Source organism: Melozone crissalis, unplaced genomic scaffold (assembly GCF_028551555.1).
Source record: "Melozone crissalis strain CALT ecotype California unplaced genomic scaffold, PUWL_Pcris_2 ptg000026l_1, whole genome shotgun sequence".
NCBI lineage: Eukaryota > Metazoa > Chordata > Aves > Passeriformes > Passerellidae > Melozone > Melozone crissalis.
The window spans coordinates 10,352,400-10,374,241 of NW_026535804.1; the positions used below are offsets into that span (position 1 = coordinate 10,352,400).

A 21,842-nucleotide genomic window follows, 5' to 3' on the forward strand; every position below is an offset into this window, starting at 1 on the left:
TCTGTTGGCAGAGTTTTCAAATCAAGTTTGTGTTCAAACAGAAAGTGATTCAAAGCTCATGATCTGTGCTGTGCTAATTGGAAGGCATGTATCAGACATAGTTGCAAATATACAATATTGGAGCTCTGTATTCTCTTAATTGAATTACTCTGAATTTACACCAGTGCAGCAGATGTAGGAACTCAGTCTTAATTCTGTCAACAAAAGATTTAAACCAGTTATCTCAAACACCCCTTTGCCACGTTAACATGTTGGTCTGTGTACAGTGTGATCTGAAAGTAACACAGCACAAAATGTAATTTTGTGGTAACTTCTTTCTGGAAATCCTAAATACCATCCAAAGATTCCCATGGCAGGTGGTTGGAACTAGGTGATCCTAAAGTCCCTTCCAACCTAAACCATTCTGTGATTCTGATTCAGGGTGTTCCCCGAGTATTTGAGGTTTGCTTGCACACATGAGGGAGTTTTTCTGGATTTCCCCAGAGAATGAATCTTCTGTAGTGTATGAAATTGTGCTGGGAGATGATGGCCACCTGCACGCAAGGCTTTGCACCAACATCTCACAACTTTTCAAACACATTGACTGTACAACACTGTCTAGATCAGGATCCTTGTGCCCTTAAAACCCATGGTGTGTCACACTTTTCCTCCACCTCTCCAGCAAGGCTAGATATTAAAAGACTTAAGTATGGAATGAGATACAGACTTAAGTGAAATCCCCAAGGTGAAACAGCAGCTACAGAACCCAGAGTGCTCCACACCTGAGGTGTGCCCACATGGCCCGGCTGTCCCCAAAAGTGGGAGAACACAAACCCACCATCCTCTTGCCTCACCACCCCCGAGCAACACCGCGCCTGTGGGAGCTGTGTCCCCTCGTGGCCGTGCTGAGGGGCACACCGCGGCCGTGACTGCACTCCGGGGGATGTCACTGCGGGATGTCATTGGGAGATGTCACCGCCACATCTGGCACCAACTCACAGCTCCCCTTTGTGGGTGCCGGGGAGTTCCCCGCCAGGCTGGGGCTCAGAGGGGCGGATTGAGGGGCAGATCCATTCAGCGGTCTGGGTGCCCTGAGAGGGCCGGATTGAGGGGGGAACCCCTCAGAGGAGCAGGTACGGGATCCGCCTTCTGAGCAGATCCCCTCATGTTTGATCGCCGTCCCAGTCCCCTCAGAAGGGACGTGGACGGGGTGGGTTCCCTCAGAGAAGCGGGTTCAGTGGTACATCTGAGGAGGGGGTTGAGGGGCAGATCCCCTCAGAAGGGCGGTTTGAGGGGCAGATGCCCTCAGAGGGGCGAGCTGAGGGACAGATCCCCTTAGAAGGGTGGGCTGAGGGGCAGATGCCCTCACAGGGGCGGGTTGAGGGGCAGATCCCCTCAGAGGGCCCGGTTGAAGGGCAGATCCCCTCAGAGGAGAGGATTAAGGGGCAGATCCCGTCAGAGGGGTGGGCTGAGGGGCAGATGCCCTCAGAAGGGTGGGCTGAGGGGCAGATGCCCTCACAGGGGCGGGTTGAAGGGCAGATATCCTCAGAGGGGCGGGTTGAAGGGCAGATCCCCTCAGAAACGCAGATCGCGGCCCCGCTCCCATCAGAGGGGCCGCGGCCGGTGGGGTCCCCTCACAGGTGGCACCTCCCCCCTGCGGGTCCTGAGGCGGCCGGGGGTGCCCACGGCAGTGCCTGCTTGCCGCGGCGTGGGGCCCTTCGGCGGGGCTGCCCCCGGCGCGCCTGCGCGCGGGCCCGGCCGGTTCCGGTGAGCGCTGAGGCGGCGGAACGGGCGGACATGGCGGACGGCGGCGCGGAGCGGGCCGATGGCCGCATCGTCAAAATGGAGGTGGATTACAGCGCGACCGTGGACCAGCGGTTGCCCGAGTGCGAGCGGCTGGCGCAGGTGAGGCGGGAGAGGAGCCTGGCGGGGCGGACGGGCTGAGTCATGGCGCGCTAGGCCGCGCGTGGAGGCGGCACGGAGCGAGCCATGGCCGCATCCTGCCCCGGTGCGGCTCCCATCGCGGCCTCTCCGTGCCGTGCTGAGGAGGGGAAGGAGTGAACGGCTCCGCCGTTCCAGGGCTGTGTGGAAGGGTGACCAGGAGGGAGCTTGGTGGCCGAACACTGAAAGTGCTCTCCAGGGCAGCGGTCACGGCCCCAGCGCTGCCAGAGCTCATGGGATGTTTAGACAGCACTGTCAAATAAATGGATTCCTAGGGATGTCCTGTGCAGAACCAAGGCCAGGAGATGGACTCGATGATCCTTTGGGTTCCGTCCAACTCAGCCTGTTCTGTGATTTGAGACAGGACGAGGTTTCGGGGCGCAGCTCGCGGGTGAGGAGACCAGAGGGTCTCGGTCCACAGCAGAGGCCGCGGCTCTTCCCCGGAATCGCTTGTTCAGCCCGGGCTCTGTGCGCCAGAGCTGCCTGCGTGGAACAGGTCCGGGTCAGGTTGGACAGGCTGCGCTGGGCATCCCCAAGCTCGGGTACCTGCGAGCCCCGGGGAGCTGGAATGGAGGCACAGGGCCAGGACGGGCTCCGGGGCCGTCCCTGCCTCCTTGGCCTCAGTAAACAACGCTGCGAGCTCGCCCCGGTGACCGCAGGGTGTGTTCCAGGGGTTCATAGCGATGCAGCATCGGTGTTTTATAGAAAAGTTCTGTGGCCTGGAGATTCTTGTACAGCTCAGATCTCAGAAAAGACAGAACCATGGAATCCCAGAATGGTTTGGGTTGGAAGAGGCCTTAATCTCATCTCATTCCACTCACTGCCGTGGGCAGGGACACCTTCCACAAGTTTAGATGGGCTTGAACACTTCAGGGGTGGGGCAGCCACGGGTTCCCTGTTGTTGCTGTTGGCCCAGCAGGATGGCATCTGACACTTCACATGCTGCTCTGATTGATCCACGTGTCTCATGTGAAAAACACTCATGTTGTACAGTTCTGAAGGCAGTAACCTTAAGATAAATAAATTACATCTTAGATTATTTTAAGATTATTATATGGAGAGCAGGCACAGGGATTTCATCCCACAGGCACAGCTCTGCAAAGGAATGGACGCCATGGCCATGTTTCATTGTGCAAAACACATCAACTCTGTGGCAGTAAGATCACATCCTTGACAAGCTATTATATGTAGTCTAAAATATTTCAGCTGGAATATTTTAGAAACAACTTTCAATTTTCTGACCATTTTTTGTTTCTAGTTTCTAATTTTTTTTGCAGCCCCACCATTGCCATGGGCTGTTACAAACTCACCCATATTAAGTTTTTTTTTAACTAGCTATTTGCTAGGATTTGTGGCTTAGGACTAAAAGTACATTGTAGTATCTTACAATCCTCCAAACAAAGGCAAATACAGTTCTGAAAACTTCTCCAAAACCAGAACTATTAGAATTCCATGCTTAGCCTGTAAAGCTTGTAATTAATGCTTTGTTTAATACGCTGTAATTAAGATATGAATATGGGTGAAAGTCATAGGAGAAGATTTTTTTTTGGCCAAGGTATTTAATTGCATATCTGATCTCACTGAAAACTCTGTTTTGGCCAGAGAAGAAATGAATTTTCCATGCAGCTCAGTGAGTGTGAGCTCACCAAACCTGTCTGAAACTTGCCAGGTTTCTCTCCTGAGGCAGACAACTCAGAGCATGTGTTGTGTGAAAATGAAACTGGTACCTCTCCAGTTTTATCTCTGTGTAGAACTGTGTATTTAAAGTAAGTGCTATGCTTGCATTTTTTAAGGGAAAAAGTAGTGTACAGGCCGGTCTGTGTTTTTATTTATTTACTCTCAGTTTAAACTGAATTGTGTTCTGAACTCACTGAGATAATTGTTTGCCTGTGTTCTTAGGAAGGAAGATTGCAGGAAGTCATTGAAAACCTTCTCTCCCTGGAGAAACAAACACGGACGGTGAGTGGTGCGTGGGGATGCTGGGATGTGCACACACCTCATGTTCCACTGGGTTAAAGTCAAGGCACTTGGAGTATCCTTGGAGTATCCTTGGAGTATCAGTCCTTCTTTTTTTAAAAAGCAAATCAGCGAGACCAGCCCCAATGATTTTTCCCCTTTGTGCTGAAGGCTGCAGTTGTTGGTCCTGTCTCTAACACACTCTTGGTCTGTTCCAGGCTTCTGACATGGTCTCCACATCCCGGATCTTGGTTGCCATAGTGAAAATGTGTTATGAAGCTAAAGACTGGGATGCTCTTAATGAAAATATTATTCTTCTATCAAAGAGAAGAAGTCAGTTAAAACAGGTGAATTTAATTGTTTGAAACAAAAAATGAAACTGTATTTTGGAGCTGTATTATGTCTCTGGTTTCCCCATGTGTGTAGGAACTTTCTGTGTAAAGATGGTGGTTCATTTTTGCACTCTGTTCAGTGTGTATTGCAGACATATTCCTTGTTAATTATTCAGATATTCCATATTCCTTGTTCAGATATATATTAAACAGAGTTACTGCATTTTATTGTGCTCACATGAAATGTGTGCTTTGCATGCTTGCTTTTGAAACTGGTATACCTTGGCATAAAGCACTTGCATTTAGGGCAGTGTGAAGTTTATTGTACTCTGTGTGTTCAGTTTGAGCAGCAGGTGATTTTAATGGCATCATTGCTTCAGGAAGGAAAAGGTTATCTGTCATTCAGTGTGCAGGATCTTCACTAGTGTGTGTAAAAGTAGGAGTACAGTTCAGTTTGCACAGACTGTAGCTGAAGGCATGGATTGTTCCAGTTGAATTTTGAGGAACTTCTTGAGGAAGACATTTCTAGAAGTTTAATTCTGGGTTTTTTTTTAGAAGTAGGTATTTTAATAATAATTTTACCAGGTTTGCCAGCCTTGTTACTGGAAGTGCACATTCCCATGAAGGAAGAAATCCTCCCTCCTCCTTCCTTTCCTGAGGAATCTGCAGCTGTTCCAAGGAGAGAGGGTAGAGCACACAGTTAAGAGGAGGTACAGATCTCTTCAGCCGTGCAGGTCTTAGGGCAAGCAGAGAAGTTCTGCCAGTCCATGTGAGTCCTGTGGATTTGGCAGAAGAGGAGTTGCTTTTCAGGATAGAAGTGCATGGCTTGGATTATTTTCAATATTGAAAAAACTGAGGTGAAAAAATGACAGAACAGCATCATGTTTGCCTTGTAGCATCAGTCTGTGGCATCACTGTACACATCTCCATGAATCCAAAGAGGAGATGTGTCTTGTGTGCTGTTTGCTAAATGAGTCTCTTCAGTGGGATGTGAAACTATTTATTACTTACTCTGAGTGTTACAGCTTGACTTCATTAGACAAATCTGAAACCACAGTGTGTTTTTCCCCTCTGTTTTCATACCAGGCAGTTGCTAAAATGGTCCAGCAGTGCTGCACTTACGTTGAAGAAATCACAGACTTGCCAGTGAAACTGCGCTTGATCGACACGTTGCGGATGGTCACAGAAGGAAAAGTAAGGTTTTGTTTTAAGACTCTGTGTCTAAAAGGTAGAATAAAAATGTTTGCCTTCTTTAAAAATACAGTTTCTTAGTATTATTTTTTAATCTTGTGTAAGTAAGATTAAAACTAATTTTTAAATTACCCTGAGAAGCCAGGTAGTTTATTTCCTTCCAAAAGACTGCAGATATTTTCCTTATTTAAATCACATGCTGAAACACTGCTCATGTTTCTATGATGTAGGTATCTGGTTGTGTTACTGATTAATATAGTAGGAAAAACATTTCAAAATTCTAAAATGCCATTTCCTTTTCACATTTTAAAATGTTATGTATTTGAATTTGCCAGGGAAATGAGCAGGTTTAATTTAACTTCTCCTGCACTTAGCAAGGTGTTACATATAGTTATGATAACCAGAAGGTGATACCAAGTGAGTTACTTATATTGCATTCCTTTTACTTTAAGAAAAGAAAGAATTCCGATTTAGGCAAATTTGTGTCAATTTTATGACTTCTGTCTGTTAGTCTAAATGGTTAATGATCAAGTCTTGTTGATTCATGGCTGGTTAGGAGTAAGTGAAATAATTCAAAGGGTGGTGCTTACTACACATTAACCATTAAAGTGTGACTTCCCAGATCTTTCAATATATTCTAGCAGACAAGATATGCAATACTGTATTCACAGTCCACATCCCTTGTGTTTGCTGAAGGAGTCATAGATCAGTGTAGACATTAATTTTTGGATTAATTTGGGCCAAAAAAGTTTGTGTGTCAGTTATCCATCGTATTTCATCAGTGCGTATTGTGGACAGTGCCAGTGTTGTGGATGGATGCACAACAAATAAAGTGGTTGTGTGATGACAGCATCAGGTGTATTTCCAGTGGGGTTGCAGTCTCAGAGTCTGCACTCCTCTTCAGAGAATTCCAGTGTTTAAACTCTTCCTCCTGCCCTCAGATCTACGTGGAAATCGAACGCGCTCGCCTGACAAAGACACTTGCAACAATAAAGGAGCAGAACGGGGAGGTGAAGGAGGCTGCCTCCATTCTGCAGGAGTTGCAGGTAACACCTCAGAGCTCAGAACTGCATCAGCAATAGCAATTAATTCTGACTGTTCTCAGATTGTTAGAAACTGAATCAGGTACGCTTGCAGAAATGCCTGGAATGAGATGAACTATTGTTAGTGAAAGTGCAGTTCAGCTTTAACTTTTATTAATCTCATGGCTGGGTTACATAGAATATCTTCCACTTGGAAAGTAGATTTCAGTTCTCTACTTAGTGCATTGAGTTTAGTCTTGGTGGATTCCTTGGTGTAAGTGGGGGCAATAATTAAAATTGAATTACCCTTATTCCATTTTCACTTGCTCTGTAGTAGCTTTTCTTCTGTTGCTTTGTTTTGGTGTGTTCCCCCTCCAGAGTGCCTCCCACTCTTCTGGCACAGTTAAGCCTTCACTTAATTTGGCTTTGGCAATATTAATTTGTTATAATTTCATTTCAGGTGGAAACCTACGGTTCAATGGAAAAGAAAGAACGTGTAGAATTTATCTTGGAGCAGATGAGACTCTGCCTAGCTGTAAAGGATTATATTCGGACTCAAATTATCAGCAAAAAAATTAATACAAAATTTTTTCAAGAAGAAAACACAGAAGTAAGTGATTGGAGGATTTCTTACCCTTTATCCCTCCCCCCACCCAAATTTTAATCTGACTGGCCTCTCTTCAGGTCCAAGTGTATTTATTTAAATCCCTCTGTTTTCTGGGGTTCAGCTGATTCCATTTGCATGTCATGGAGCTGTGTTAATTGGACTTTTCGATACTGTTTCAGAAACTAAAGTTGAAATACTACAACTTAATGATCCAGCTGGATCAACATGAAGGCTCCTACCTCTCCATCTGTAAGCACTACAGAGCCATTTATGACACTCCCTGCATCCAGGCTGAAAGTGAAAAGTGGCAACAGGTAAAAAAACTTTCCCTTCAAAATCACTGCATTTCCATGTGACAAATCCCCGTTTCTTACCACATCAGTGTACAGAGGATGAAATGGCTCATCAGTCTGTTTTTATTTAAATGGTTGTATTAACAAATTGGTTAGTTGAAAACAGATGATGGAGTTGATTTCAAAAGAATGTTTTAATCAACATTTTCATTTTGTTACCTTTGAAACTGACAATGTCTGAACTGTTTCATACAAGTGTAGAGATTACAAACAGCTGTGCAAGTGTGGTCTCAGTGGTGCTGTGTGTGCAGTACAGATGTCTTTCATGTTTGAAAAAGTTTTTTTCTTCATGTGTTTATTTGAAATACTAGAATTTTGGTTAATCTGTGTCAATTTAAATGTCCCACAGTTCATTTCTGAAAGATAGCATCAATTTCACCTTAATTTCTTAGTACACTGAGCTTAAATCTTCTACATATTAAACTCTTAAGCTTTGTATCACTTTTGGCAATTCCTCTGTTTAATTATGGGAAATAAACCAGACTCTTTCCTCTTGAACAGGCACTGAAGAGCGTTGTTCTTTATGTTATTCTTTCACCTTATGACAATGAACAGTCTGATTTGGTGCACAGAATTAGTAGTGACAAAAAGCTAGAAGAAATCCCCAAGTATAAGTAAGTATCCTTTCTAATTACCAGTTCTTAGATTAAAAAGTCTCTCCCTAACAGTGCAAGTAAATCTCTTTATGCTGGATCTGCTGTAAGCAAGTCTGAATTTAATGCTGGATTAGGAATACTGCGAAAATGTCATGGTTGTTCTATGTGAAAATAAATGTAACTAAATGCATGTAAAAATAAATGTTCTGTGTCTTGTAAGAGAAAGATCTTTGTTAGAAAAAGTCTGACTTTAGCTGCCCCCCTTATTTATGGTAATAAGAATAAAACATTTAAAATTATGCCTTTGATCTATTTTAAGTATGAACCAGGCTTATTAATACAGGATTGTAACACAACTGTACTAAACCATTTAGAGACCTCCTAAAACTATTTACCACCATGGAGCTGATGAGGTGGAGTGCCCTAGTTGAAGAATATGGGAAGGAGTTGAGAGAAGGATCCCTTGACAGTCCTGCAACAGATGTTTTTGGCTGTACAGAGGAAGGTGAAAAGAGATGGAAAGATTTAAAGAACAGAGTTGTGGAACATGTAAGTATCAGTGTCTGTGAACATCAGCTTTTTACTCAGTGCCTCAGCTAAAAATGCTTTCTGCTTGCTGTATTTTAATCACAAAGAATACAAAAAAGTAACTAATAAAGCAGCAGGTGAGGTCTCTTTTCTTTTGTGTTGTATTTCAAGTTTTATTTGCTTGCATCTCTTTATTGTATGTTTATATTTGGCATAGTTGCCACCAAAAAGACCATATTGCACTAAAATGAGATTTAGCATTCATGTTTCAATAAAGCATAAATCTGAAAGTCTTGCTTTGTATTAAATTCATAATTGGTTTATTTCTTTTCTTAATAATTTATCATGTAGAGACTTTTATACCTTCCACCAGCAACAGAGCTGTTTGTTCACAACCCCTCCTGTCCCCCATGCTGGACTGCCATTAGAGCACTACAGTTCCTAATCTCCTTTTAACATGGACTTTTATATTTTTGCAGCCTGCTTCAATTATTTTTTGCACATAACCCTCTACTCTGAACACTTTTATTCCAGAATATTAGAATAATGGCTAAGTATTATACCAGAATTACAATGAAGAGAATGGCACAGCTCCTGGATCTGTCTGTTGATGTAAGTCTTGCTTTGCTCGTCCTTCTCTCATAAGGGGGTGTGTTTGTGGCAGAGATGTGATTATTCAGCAGAGTAATGTTCTTGTTTGATTTGATTTTCTGCCTTTATGGGAGTTGGAAAACTGTTCATTAAACCTTAAACTCAGTTTCATGATGCACATGCCCATAAGGCAAAAGCTGCTCTTAGAAGTTCATTTATGTTCAAGGCTTTGTGTAAATGCTGGAGCTCCTTGTTGGTGTTTCAGTGGTAAAAGGTTCTTTTCAATGGGTGATGAGAGCCAGCTGAAGAGAGGGTCCTTCACCTGGAAATGTCCCTGTTCGTGGGTGCTGGCACTTTGGGAACAAAGGTGGAGGGGTCTTCCTGCCATCCCCCTTTGTGTTTTCAAGAGCTTTCCAAGTAGAGTGACACATCCTGGTATTTTGAGTGCAAATGAAAAGCTTTACCCTTTTCATGGAATCTGCTTTTCCCACAAACCCAGAACAACCCTTTTTGGCAGTGGTCAGTAATTCACTGGGGTTTTCCCAAGCCTTGCTTGCCACATCCCTTGTTCTGGTATCTGTGAAGCCAAGCACTCCAAAGTGTAAAAGTCTGCTGGGATTGTAAATTAAACATTAATTTTATGAAAGATCATCAGATACAGATCAATAGGAAACAAAAGGGTTTTGTTGTTTTTTTTTTAATAGCTTGTGCTAATACCTTGCATTGCCAGCATGTGTAATATTAAAGTGTCCTTCATTTTTAAAATACAATATTGTTACAGCTGTACTCGTGTATGAAGGAAATCTTGTCCCTGGTGCTTTCATGCTGTTTGGGAGGAACTCTGGTGGTTTGTAAAAATGCTGTTTTCTTGACTTAGTGCTGTTTGTCTTTGCAGGAATCGGAGGAGTTCTTGTCTAACCTAGTAGTTAACAAAACCATCTTTGCTAAAGTAGACAGGCTGGCAGGAATTATCAATTTCCAGAGGCCTAAGGACCCAAACAATATACTCAATGACTGGTCTCACAAACTCAACTCCCTCATGGCCCTAGTTAACAAAACCACACATCTCATTGCCAAAGAAGAGATGATCCATAACCTGCAGTAAGGTGCCTCAATAATCTCAGTGCTTTTAAAGAAGGCATTAAATCTTCATAATAGAGACTATTATTACAAGTGTGTATATGGTTTGTTTTCTCCCTGTCAAGCCTTCCTGGTCTAAAATTTAGAACATAATTCTGAAATTCCTGACAATTAAGTTCCCTTGATTATTCATTCAGTTGTTAAATGTTTTTGCTACAATTGGTGAAAGAACAGAATAAAACTGTATTGCCTGTATAATAATAGCCTTGTGATTTCTTTTTTTCAGTGTGAACCCTTATCTAACATATAATTCTGTGGTTATTTCATTACAGGGCTGTTTTTGAGGCTGTGATTGAGAGGATATACTGTAAATAATAAAATCCTAGGGTTTTACAAAGAGGTAACTTGAAATGATAATAGTGTAAAGTTATGTCAAGATACTCTTTGAACAAAATGATGTTTATGCTTAAGAATAATGCTGTTTCTTATGATTTGGTACTACAGTTAGAATTTATTAATTAATTCTGAACTGCCAGAGCAATCAATACATCAATAAGTACCTAAACCTCTGCTAGCTGCCAGTCACTGATTTTGCCTTCTTTGCTGGTACAGTTTGTAAGGGCTGCAATGGCAATTAATCAGTTAGCTAAGCTGGCACTTGGAAGCTGCTGCTTCTCATCATGAGTGTGTTATATTCTGAGCAGATAAAGTTGTGTTATTTACTTTAACCTCCTTGTAATGGAGGGAAGCTGTGGACTTTTCCCCCTGGTTTGTTTTTATAAGGAAGTAAAATGGTAGAACAAATAGTGTAGTAAGAATCAATGGAACTTCTGTTGAAATTGCTCTGGTTTAGAATGATTTTTAATGCTAGCCATAACCATTCAGTTCATAATTAATTAAGTAGAGACTACAATTGTAAATGATGTATTGAGACATGCATAAATCCCATCTCCTTACAAGCACACCGAGCTTCATTCAGACTAATGCTCTTTCCATGTGAATACACAGAAATTGGGAGGCTCCAGACAGGGATTTGGAGTGAGGCAAGTCTGAAGGGACAGGAAAAGATGGAAGCTTGTAAACAGTGATTTGCATTTGAAATGCTGACTTTGGACATAGCTGATGGGAAGTTTGGGAGTGTAATTTGGAGGGCTCTTAACTTTCAAAGCCTTACCAATCTAGCTCAGTGCATTTGAGCTACAAAAAGGCAGCTGAACTATCAGAAAGGGAAGGAAGAGGAGCAGAATGCACAGAATGTTTACCATCCAACTTCCTAAGTGTATTATAATCCCAGCTGTACAAGTTGTTTAAAATTTTGTCATGATTATTTGTGAGCATGGGATGTTCTGACCATTGGGAGGTTTCAGTTGCATGAGCAAGACTGGCTGCTGTCAGAACAATGGACAGATAGCTTAGAAAACAATATATCATCTGCAAACTGAGGCAGGAGCTGTCAGAGAGGGAAACAATGGGTCATCAGGGGAAGTGGGAACTTGCCTCTCCCTATTCTTATCATAAACATTTTCCTTCCAGTTGAAGTCTGGTCTGGAATCTTCAACCCCAAGCATTTAAACCTCTGATGCTTCTACCAGATATGTTGGACCTGTTTTCCCAGCCAGCCCTCTTTTCCTTTTTATCCTAGAGTGGAATGTTTCTGTGGTTCCCTGGCTCTTCTTTCTGGATTTCTTGCAGATTCTCCTCCCTCTCTGTCCAGGCTCTATCCCTCCCTGCTGCCTTTGGCTGCATTTAGAGCACGAGTTTGTTGGAGAGGGGAATTGCTTTCTTTCCCCTCACAAACCATCTTTTGCTGTCAGCATTAAAAAGAACATGGAAAAACTCTTACCTTTCAACAGCTCGGGTATCTCCTTAAAAGTCAGTTCAGAAAGATTATAAAGGTTCACTTCCATGGTCTGTATTTGTGCCAAAGATCCACAATGATCAAGCCTTTGGATCTGAAAGAGATTTTTGTTTGCAGTTGGAACACCTTGGTCTTGGTTTGGAGCATGGTGCCCAAGACAGAGTCCCTCCCTTCCTCGGGGTGAGACTTCTGCTCTGTTCTGAGTTCTTGCTGCCAGAAGCAAGAATCCCTCAGGGTTTCTCTCTCCAAACATCACGAAGTTAAAATAGAAGTTTTGAAACAAAATTCTAGAATTATTAGGCTATAGAGTAACTCCAAGTGAGTGGAAAATAATCTATTAAGCCTGGGTTTGCTGGTTTTTTTTCTTTTTTTTTTTTTTTTCTGCTTGCAGACTACTATTGATGAAAATGGAAGTGTCTCTTGAGTCTGTCTTGAAAAGGTTGCCACATTCAGGTTGCTAGGAAAAAACCTCTAAATTTTGGTGCCAGTTCATCTCAAGAATGCAGATATATGTCAGATCTAAGTCCTCCATGAGCAATTCAAAGGTCAGCATAAAGACATGCCAGCTTCTTAAAAGAAAAAAATGAACAGAGACTGAAGATCTTTGATCTTGACAGTGTGGGATCAAACCATCACATTACTCTGACCTTTATAGTTTCTGTCTCCTCAGTGTACCCTCAACATCCCCTTGTTGCTGGTTGCTTCTCAATGCTCTCATTTTGTGGATCAAAGGAGAAATGAATTAGTTTGAATATTACTAGCTCTAGAAATTACATGTGCTTAAGGAGTCCATGTTGAAATTTACCCATGGATAATTATAAAGTAAGATTAAAGTTGAGATCATCTGTTCATTAGAGGACTCTGGAGAAATTCCAGGGGAATTTTCATGCTGGAAAATCAAAACTTGCTACTCTTCAGCCTAATAACCAGCCATTAATGGCTGCTTAGAAAGAATTTGCTTTATTGTTTACCAAGACTAAGAACTACTGTTGCTATCTAATCCCAGGTCTACCGCTGCCTTGTTTGTGGCAGAGGCTAAACCACTTAACTTCTGTTACTTTCCCATGATTGCTGCTTCTGAGGGAGTTCAAAAATCTGTAAAGGTCCAGTGTGCTAAGACAATAAAAACATTGCTGCTGTTGCTGCAATCTGTCTGGCACTTGCATTGAGAAAGGCCTCCTGTTGTTTTGTTGCTCAGGGGTGAAGGAACTGTTTGAGAAGCCTGCTGGGGTGTTGGGCTGCAGGGTCAGGGAGGCAATTCCCTGCTGAATGTATTCTATTATGTCCTTATTACTCTTACATGTTAATTGTGATGTTTTTTCCTGCATTCTGGTTAGACATCGTGAGTGGAGCTGATTGAAAATGGAGATTTCTGTATTCATGAGATACCAGTTCCCAGAAATGGGAGTGAACTTGGGCATAAAATGGAAATTGATTTTCTGAATTTCCTGTGAAAGCAGAAGAGAAAGAAAAAAGTAGCAGTGTAAGTTTCAAATCATGAGAATAGTTTTGTTTTCACAAGCTGCAGTTGTGATTGCAAGCGTGCAGCCCATGGGTGAGTCAGAGCTCCAGGGCTTTTTGGCTACCCAGTCTGCATTAGGCCTGGAGCAAGTGAGGGTTTGAGAGTTCCAGCTGTGCCAGAATCTGTGCCACACCTTTGAGAGCCCTGCTCAGATCTCTGCCCCATGGCAGGCAGCCTGGCAGCCCTGAGTGGCCCCAGGTTTTCAAACCCTGGTTTTGGCAAGGAGCCTGGATTCCCCAAGGAGCAGGGCATGGCTCCTCGCTCCACAGAACAGGGGAAGCCCTGTGAGCCAGCATCATTTACAGGATCCTGACTGAAGAGCAGGGAGACACGATGTGTTAGGGCTTTGTCAGGGGTTCCTTGCACACGTGGTCCTGGCAGGGTGGGCTTTCTGAACATCCAGTAAGAAATTGCTGTTTTCAGATGGGAAAGGTTTCAAAATCCTAAAAAATGTACAGGTGGAATTGAGTTTGATATTGCTGCATTTATTGGAAGGTTTTTGAAAATTTTATCATTATAATGAGTCCCTAGAAATACCACTGTTAGGCTTTTGAGGATCTGAATGCTGTCAAGTCTCATGATGCTGAGTGGGAATTCCTTGTCTTTGTTACTCTCTCGTGCTTCCCTGTTATGCCTTTGGTATTTCTTACATTTCCAACATCCACTGTTGCTTTTCTTCTCCCCCCAGACTCCATGTCAGCCCCTGCTCCCTGTCTCTTTGGGCAGGAGTCCAGCACTGCAAGCTCTCCTCTTGCCATGAAGCCCCACTGGATTCCAGGAATTTAGGAAGTCTGGACAGTTCTGGAAATGCAGGGCAGTAATCAGCATGTAACACTTCTGGTTCTGTGCCCTGCCCAGGGCTCAGTCCCAGCCTGGCTTTCAGCTCATCCTGAGGGGCTGTGAATGATGTGGAGAGCAGAGGTTGGAAGGCAAAATTGCAGCTTCCACTGGGGTAATGCACATCAAGGAAAGAGAAAGAAATGTCTCATAGAGATAGATACTGAGTTCCTCTCACAGTATAATAATTTTCATGTGTTAAATTATCCTTTAGTACTGTATTGAACCATGTCAGTGAGAGCTACAAGAAGTCTCTTTCTTCCCAGGTAATCTGTAAGCAGTTCCTGGGCCATTCTCTGCCTCCTGGGATGTTACCACAGAAGTGGCTCTAAAGTCAAGTTTAGTTTTTTTAGGCTGTTTGGATTTGGGATCTCATCCCTTAAGCTACTTGCTGTGATTCTCACCTTGAGCAGAATTTCCAAGGTTAATGAGCCCTTGCAGCTCCATTTGTTTTGGACCAAATTTTAAAAGTCTTCATCTTTCAATCTGGTAACAAGGACCTTGAAAGAGCTTGGAGGGGACAGCACATGGAAACAGGAGAGTTGTTCCAAGCTTGCAGGCTCTGCTTGAGCAGGGCAGTGTTGGCAGGCACCCCCAGGCCAGAGCTGCTGGTTCCCTGCCCAGCTCTGGCACCTCCACTGAGGGTTTAGGCAATACACTGGACAAAACAGACTGAAACCTCCTTCACATGGAGGCTAAAAGGGTTAAAGTACCAAGATCATTAAAAGCAGTGGGTGCAAGGGCACATCTCCATGTTGGGTTTTATCCATTGGGATTCCCCTGCTCCCATGGTCCTCCCCAGCTCCTTTCTGGGCTGTTCCTACAGGGCAGAGTTGCCACCTTTTCACAGCAGCCTGTGCCTCTTGGTACATCCAATGTGGAACTTTAAATCACAGCAGCCTGTGCCTCTTGGTACATCCAATCTGGAACTTTAAATCACAGCAGCCGGTGCCTCTTGGTACATTCAATGTGGAACTTTAAATCACAGCAGCCTGTGCCTCTTGGTACATCCAATCTGGAACTTTAAATCACAGCAGCCTGTGCCTCTTGGTACATCCAATCTGGAACTTCAAATCAGCAGAGACAGAGTGATAACAATGGGGTCTGTCACTGAACACATCCTCCAATAACTCAGCCACTGCCACACAATTTTTTTCTTCCCACATTATAAAAAATACTGTCAGAACAAATGGACTCAAAAAAAGCTTATGTGAGAAATAAACCCAACTAAATTTCTGTCTCCTCCAAATTGAACTTCAGAGGACTTGTGTTTCTATCTAAAAATATGCATACATTGATAATTCTCTCTTCCACTGCTTTTTCTAATTATAATTTATTTTGAAGAAAACCTTTGCATTTTCTAACAGAAAAAAAATGGCCAGTAAGATAAAGCTCACTAGGAACCAAAGGCAACCAGCCTCAAAAGGAAAAGGAATTACTCCATTTCAACAACCTGGACTGAATGGCACAAAGTTAGTTGGATCCTAAACATGGGTTCAGCTTTCTTTGATCCCTGTTCTTTGCACAGTGCCCATGGAAAACACAAGTCACAGCCTTGTGGAAAGGTGTCAGGCTGGCAGCAGGGACAGCAGAGATGGCCCATGGCAAGTTCCACAGGAGTGTTATTATTTTTCATTTTATCCTGAAATGGCATCTCCTGGGTTGAGGCTGGGACCACCCACACTCTTCTCTGTGACAGCACAACTGCACTCCCAGCTAGTTATGAAGCTGAATTAAAAAGTAGACTGATTTAACACTGGGTGGCAAATGCAAAGGATTTATTTAGATTTATTTCCTCATGTATTTACATTGTTGCAAGGAGCTCTCTCTTTATAAATGCATTACTGATGAATATTGAAAACCTTCTTGGGCACAAGTATTTTCTTGCAATGGTAATGCATCAGAGGCTTGGCTGGTGGTTATTCTTCAAAGAGTTATGAGGCATTACACGTAAATTTAAATATAAATGTAAATTTTACAGCAAGATCCAATACTAAAATGTTCTGGATCTTATTTCAATTAAAGGGGAAGGAAAAGTTTTTAAGAAACACTGGAATCTTGTTTTGGTCATAAACTTTCCTAAGATCCTGAAGTGAGCTGCTTTCCCCCAGTTTCTTGTCCACTTTGCCCTAAAGCACAACAGCCTTTGCAGAGCACAGGGCACCCATCCACGGCAGCTAAGCCGGTAACGCCTTGAAAAAGCCAGTTTGCAAAGCAGCCTAGGTATTAAAAACTGATTGCCAAAGAGTCTGAAAACACAGCTAACAGGGAAGATTACTCCATGACAATAAAACTGTTATGCAAAGCAGTTTCTGGGATTCGTGAGCAGCCAGCCCCGCGTTAGCAGCAGTCCTTCAGCACGGGCGGAGGGTTTGGAGAACACGGGGACAGCGTGAGCGGCTCCGGCACCTGCGGCAGCCTCGGCACCCGCACCCGGCTCCCCCGACTTTCTTTGAGGGAAGGAACTTTAAAAAGCCACAGGAAAATAATTAAAAAAACCCCCAAACCAAATAGGCGAAAAAAAAAAAAATCCAACTTACACCGTAGAAAAACCATGAGAAAAAGTACTTTCCAAGCTTTTCTCAGGGGTGGGCTCCGTGTCCGGCTGTGGCCGGCCTCCCCCGCCTGCCGGTACCGGCCTCGCCAGCGACCCTCGAGCTCCGCGGCTGCGCTCCGAGCCAGGGAAGGAGAGGGGAAAAAAAAAAAAAGAGAAAAAATAAAGAAAACACGGGAAACCCCCCGAAGTTGCCGGTTCCTAGCGCGGGCCGAGCGGAGGTGGCCCCGGACGCTGCTCCGTGAGGGGACCCCGGGCTGCGCTTCAGCGGCCGCCGGGCTGAGGGGACAGCGGGTCCCGGTCCCCATCCTCATCCCCTATGGCGGACCGCGACCCTGTCCGCACCGCCGTTCCGTCCCGGTCCCCATTGCTGTCCCCGTCCCAATCCCCACGCCGCAGCCGTTCCCATTGCCGTTCCCATCCCTGCTCTCGTCCCCGTCCCGTCCCCTCACACCGCCGCCCTCCGCCTTCCGGGCCGCGGGGAGGGCCGGCCTTTCCCACAATGCTTTGTGGGACGTTGACAAGTGGATCCAAGATGGCGTAGAAAGTAATGACAGGTAAGTCGGGACTTCCCCGACCGCCCCCGCGGGCACCGAGCGCGGCCCGCACCGGCCGCCCGCGGCCCCGCCGCGCCCTCGGGGGACCCGCGGGGCTCCGCGGCCGGCGGGGCGCGCGCTGCGGGGCGCGGGGGCCGCGCGGAGCCGGCGGGAGCGGGCCCTGTGTCCGCGGAGGGCCTGCGGCGGCCGCCGCTCGCGGGGTGTTTACGGGGCGCTCGGCCGGACCCCGGCGCCGCCGCGCTCCCCGGGGCCCGCGGGCGGGCGGAGCGGCCCCGAGCCCGGCCGGGCCCGCGGGAAGGGCCGCAGGGCCGGGGATGCCTCCCACCAGCCGGGGGTGCTCCGGGGGGGATGCAGGGGGGGGTGGGAGGCAGCTTTGTTTTTGTACCGGGCGGGGCGGGAGGGGATGGGAGAGACGGCCGGAAAATAACAATGGTGAAATAGAAGTGGGAAAAAAAAATGGGGTAGGTAGGGTTTGTGGAACGATGGAAAAATAAATGGGAAGAATTTAACAGCTGTTGTAAAATTACCCCCTCGGAGCGGTTGAAGGGCGGGCAGATGAGCTTATGTTTTTGTTATCTGCAGGAGGCTTTGGCAGGGAGAGTGAACTGAAGTTGGGAGGTTTAAGACAGGTCCTAAGAGCAGCTTTTATACCCTGGATCAGCTCTGAAACCGAAAACAGGAGAGTAGTTTCCAGTGCACATTGCAACACAGCCCTTCCAGCAGCCACTCACATGTGTATTTTTAGGGCACATCCCCAGGCAGGAGAAGGATCTGTGTTACCCTTCCTGCGGTGGGACGTGTCCTTTTGTTAATTCCAAAAGGAGCGCAGTTGTTTTGGCTTCAGCGCTTTGTTAGGCAATTGTTGTTCGATTAGGGTAACGCGATTAAACATATCATTGATGGAAATTAAGAAATAACTGCGGGGAAACAGTTGCAGGGCTGCTTCCCAGTTAATGACAAAATGAGTAAGAGTTAACAGGATAATAGGATTTTTGCATTATGAAAGGTACAGCGAGCTTAAGAGGAAGTTTTAAAATAATACATTTCAATTTTCATTGAAAAAACAAAAGAATTTAGTTATGAGACAGAAAAATACTCTGAAAATGGATATCCCCATTGACAGATTGAGTGTATCACCATGGCTGGTCCTGTTGAGATGGTTTGGGTTGTTGACATTGTCCAATGTTGTTGTTCTTAATAATTAGTGGAATTGAAACAAGGCAAAGCATAAAATACACCACCTGCCATTCTTTATATAAGAAAAGGCATGTTCCTTTATAAAAAATAAAAAAAAAATGCAAGTGATACTTGGCAAGTTTTCATTATTTTCCAAGACTGATAGGTAGGTCAGGGAGGATTTAAAATAATGTGTGTTAAATTGGGTTGTTTCAGTACTTTTGAACCATGGCAGATTGTGAATGAAAACTCCCTTTTTATTTTATTTTAAATTTTTTTTAATGGAAAAGCTTTTGTGACGGGGACAGTCTGGGAGTGCTGGGCAGGTCTATAGGGAGGAGCTGATTTTGAACATGCAGTTGAAACTTAGAGGAGGGGAAAGTGTGAGAGGGGCCACCACATTCCCTCCACCACTTCCTTGGGGTGCAAATCCAGGGAATCAGACTTTGGTAGGCTTGGCTTTTACAGTGCAGAATTGTAAGTGGCAGAAGCTGAGTTAAGCTTTTTTTTTGTTGAACTTTAATTAGCAGAGCAGTTTTTCTTTATTGGTAAGTGAAGGAACATTTTATGTGTTATTACTGATAAATTGAGTTCTCTTTGTAATTTGTTCTGAAAGCAGAAATTACTTCTTTATTTTTCCTAGCTGAAATGACATTTCCTTTATCACTCTTCACCTCTGTGATTTTTTTGGACTTATGTACAGTGTGTATTTTCCTTCTTTTAATTCATACAGGCACTGTGCCTTTTTAGGTGAGCCAGATGAATTTTTCTGTGCTAGAGGCTTGTTAAAGTCATGGCTTGAAGACTTGAAAGGTTGTAATTGCTGATTTTGTTGGGGTTTTTTTGGGTCTATTTTGGGATTTTTTTGTTTGGTTGTTTGAGGGCTTGTTTTTACCTGTTCCCATCAGACTAAAACTTAAAGGGAGATGTGGAAGCAGCATCTTATTCTCTAATTTATCCCAGTTCTGCTTCTTGATGTGCCATGGGGGATACTTTTCCTTTGTGAAATCTCAGTGGTTTCACAGAAGTCCCTCCTGGGCTTTGGGATCCGTGTGAGTAGATCTGGTTGTAGAGGAAGGGCTGTGGTTTGCAGAGAACCCAAAGCCTGGATTTGTAGAGGAATTCTTCTCTCAAAAGATGTAAGTCAGAGTGCTGGAAAGCTTCAAGAGGGGATATTCCCAGCTGGGTAAGGTACAGGTCTGGTGCTTGAGACATGTGGAGAGCCTGATGCAAATCACTTCACCTGTTTGTGCTTTTTGTGCTTCCTTTTGGAGGAATTTAAAGTAGGGATGGTGAGGAGTCCTGATGCCTGTGGATGAAAGAGCCCATGCAGGACCTGGGCAATAATATTAATGATGTTTTCCAGCTCTGTTAATTTAATAGTCTGATGAAATATTTTCTCGATTGTTTGCAATTTTTTTAAAATAAAATCCCCTTTGCATTTATAGCTGGATAGTCTTTCTGAATTTCAGGGTATTGGTTTGTTTCTCTTTTTATTTGTTGTTTACTACCATCTTATATTTGCTACTAAGCATTATTCTTGGTGTTTTCATTTTAGTAGTGGCAGAAACAATTGCTGGAGCAGTTCAGGTTATTAAAGCCCTTGAATCTCTCACCTCAGTGGCATCTCCTCCTGAGGTCAGTGGGACCTCACAGGTCTGGCAGCGGGAGTGAAATCTAAATTAACAAAGTTTTGGAATTGATTTAAATGCATCTTCTGTGTGGAGCCTGAGTAGCTGGGGAAGGTCGTGGGAGCTGGAGCAGGAGAAGGAAGGAGGGAGGGAGGGAGGGATGGTGTGCACTGCTCCAGCCCAGGGAGAGAGTGTTGGACAGCTGGAATTCCCCTGCCTGGGGCACCAGCAGGCCAAGAATCCCAACAGCCTCAGCCCTGTCCTGGCGTTCCTCCTGGCACTGCTGGAGCTTTCTTCCTGGAAGGAAGCAGATCCCCAGTGTTCCTGTGTGTGCAGCGCTGCCAGTGCTCATCATGGCAGGGAAAATTCCAAATTTTGTAATCCCGGCCCTCCCTCCTGCTCGTGTTTCAGCTCTTGAATCCTTTCTCACTTCTTTTGCTGAGATGCTGTGGCAAAATCTCCTTTTCAGTATGTGTTTTTCCCCCCATAAATGGAAGGATTGTGAGTTAGACTTTCAGAACAAACAAGACCTTCCTTTTTCATTCTTGTTTGTCTTGCTATCTCTGTGGCCTTTGGCAGCAAGGGAGCATTTGTGTTTACATGTATCAATGACATATATTTAGGGACATGGTACTTTATGTGTTGGATTTCTTCCTCCCCTTAGTGCAGACTTCTGTGGTTGCCATTCTTTTTCAACAAGGAGGAGAGAATGTTGTAAAAGAGACTGGTTTTTCCAAAGTTTCCATCAGCATTGGTATGGAATTAAAAAGAAATCTCAAGGAATGTTTGATCTTCTCTTGATCTTCTGGAGATACTGACTGGTAAAATAAACATTTGTTGTCCCCAAATGTTTTGGGGTGGGAGAAAATAACTGAACTTCATAGACAGGGAAATTTGGAGTCTGCAAGGTCAGAGCTGCTCCCCAGGACCAGACCAGCTTCTGGGGATTTCATGGTGGTGACACTGATATGTGACTCAGGTTCCTTATTCCAGTCTTGCTTACTGAGCTTTTCTCCTCACACCAATGTTCCCAACAGAAGCAATCCCTCATGTCTGAGAAACACAGAAAAGTGAATTTTGTTGTAGGAAAAGAAGGGATTGGGAATTGAAGCAGGGAGATTGTAATTACCCATGGGTGAGAATTTGTTTTTCTGTTGCAATTCTGTTGCACTGCCAGTTGAAGTTAAAGGCTACTTAATGGGGCTATAATGTCATACCCAAATATTCCTTCATAATTTTATATGCAAATTCATTGTTGTAAATTAAAAATGGACTGGTTATTTATCCAGTCTTTTCTCAGAGTCCTCCATAATACCAAATTGCAGCCTTATTACAGGAAAGCCAGATAAGAAATGATAGATTTCAATCTTTTCCTCCTTAAATGTAATTTTTCTATACTGAGAGATTCCATTTTGGTGCTATAAAGTTTGAATGGTGACTGTGGCCCCATCCTATTTCAATGAGTACAAACTATCAGATTTTCTGAGTGGGATGGAGTCTTTGTCAGGTGTTAGAAGGCTTGAACCTTAGC

At 44.2% G+C, this 21,842-nt stretch overlaps 2 protein-coding genes across 6 annotated transcripts in view; both read left to right on the forward strand.

Annotated features, from left to right (window-relative positions):
• The first annotated feature begins 1,724 nt into the window (after positions 1-1,724).
• Positions 1,725-10,437, forward strand: PSMD12 (proteasome 26S subunit, non-ATPase 12). The gene is made up of 11 exons (XM_054278756.1): positions 1,725-1,884; positions 3,820-3,879; positions 4,095-4,223; positions 5,295-5,402; positions 6,341-6,445; positions 6,882-7,031; positions 7,208-7,342; positions 7,883-7,995; positions 8,352-8,526; positions 9,040-9,117; positions 9,992-10,437. The coding sequence occupies exons 1-11, from the start codon at positions 1,777-1,779 to the stop codon at positions 10,199-10,201; spliced, it is 1,371 nt and encodes a 456-aa protein (XP_054134731.1). The 5' UTR covers positions 1,725-1,776; the 3' UTR covers positions 10,202-10,437.
• Positions 10,438-17,462: 7,025 nt separating this feature from the next.
• Positions 17,463-21,842, forward strand: part of HELZ (helicase with zinc finger) — an 86,777-nt gene continuing 82,397 nt past the window's right edge. For all 5 annotated transcript variants that reach the window (XM_054278784.1, XM_054278787.1, XM_054278785.1 and 2 more), the window contains exon 1: positions 17,463-17,504. Coding sequence is in view for 1 of the 5 variants with exons in the window: in XM_054278789.1 (XP_054134764.1) it covers positions 17,498-17,504 (7 nt within the window). In the remaining 4 variants the exon portion in view is untranslated. The remainder of the gene's footprint in view (positions 17,505-21,842) is intronic.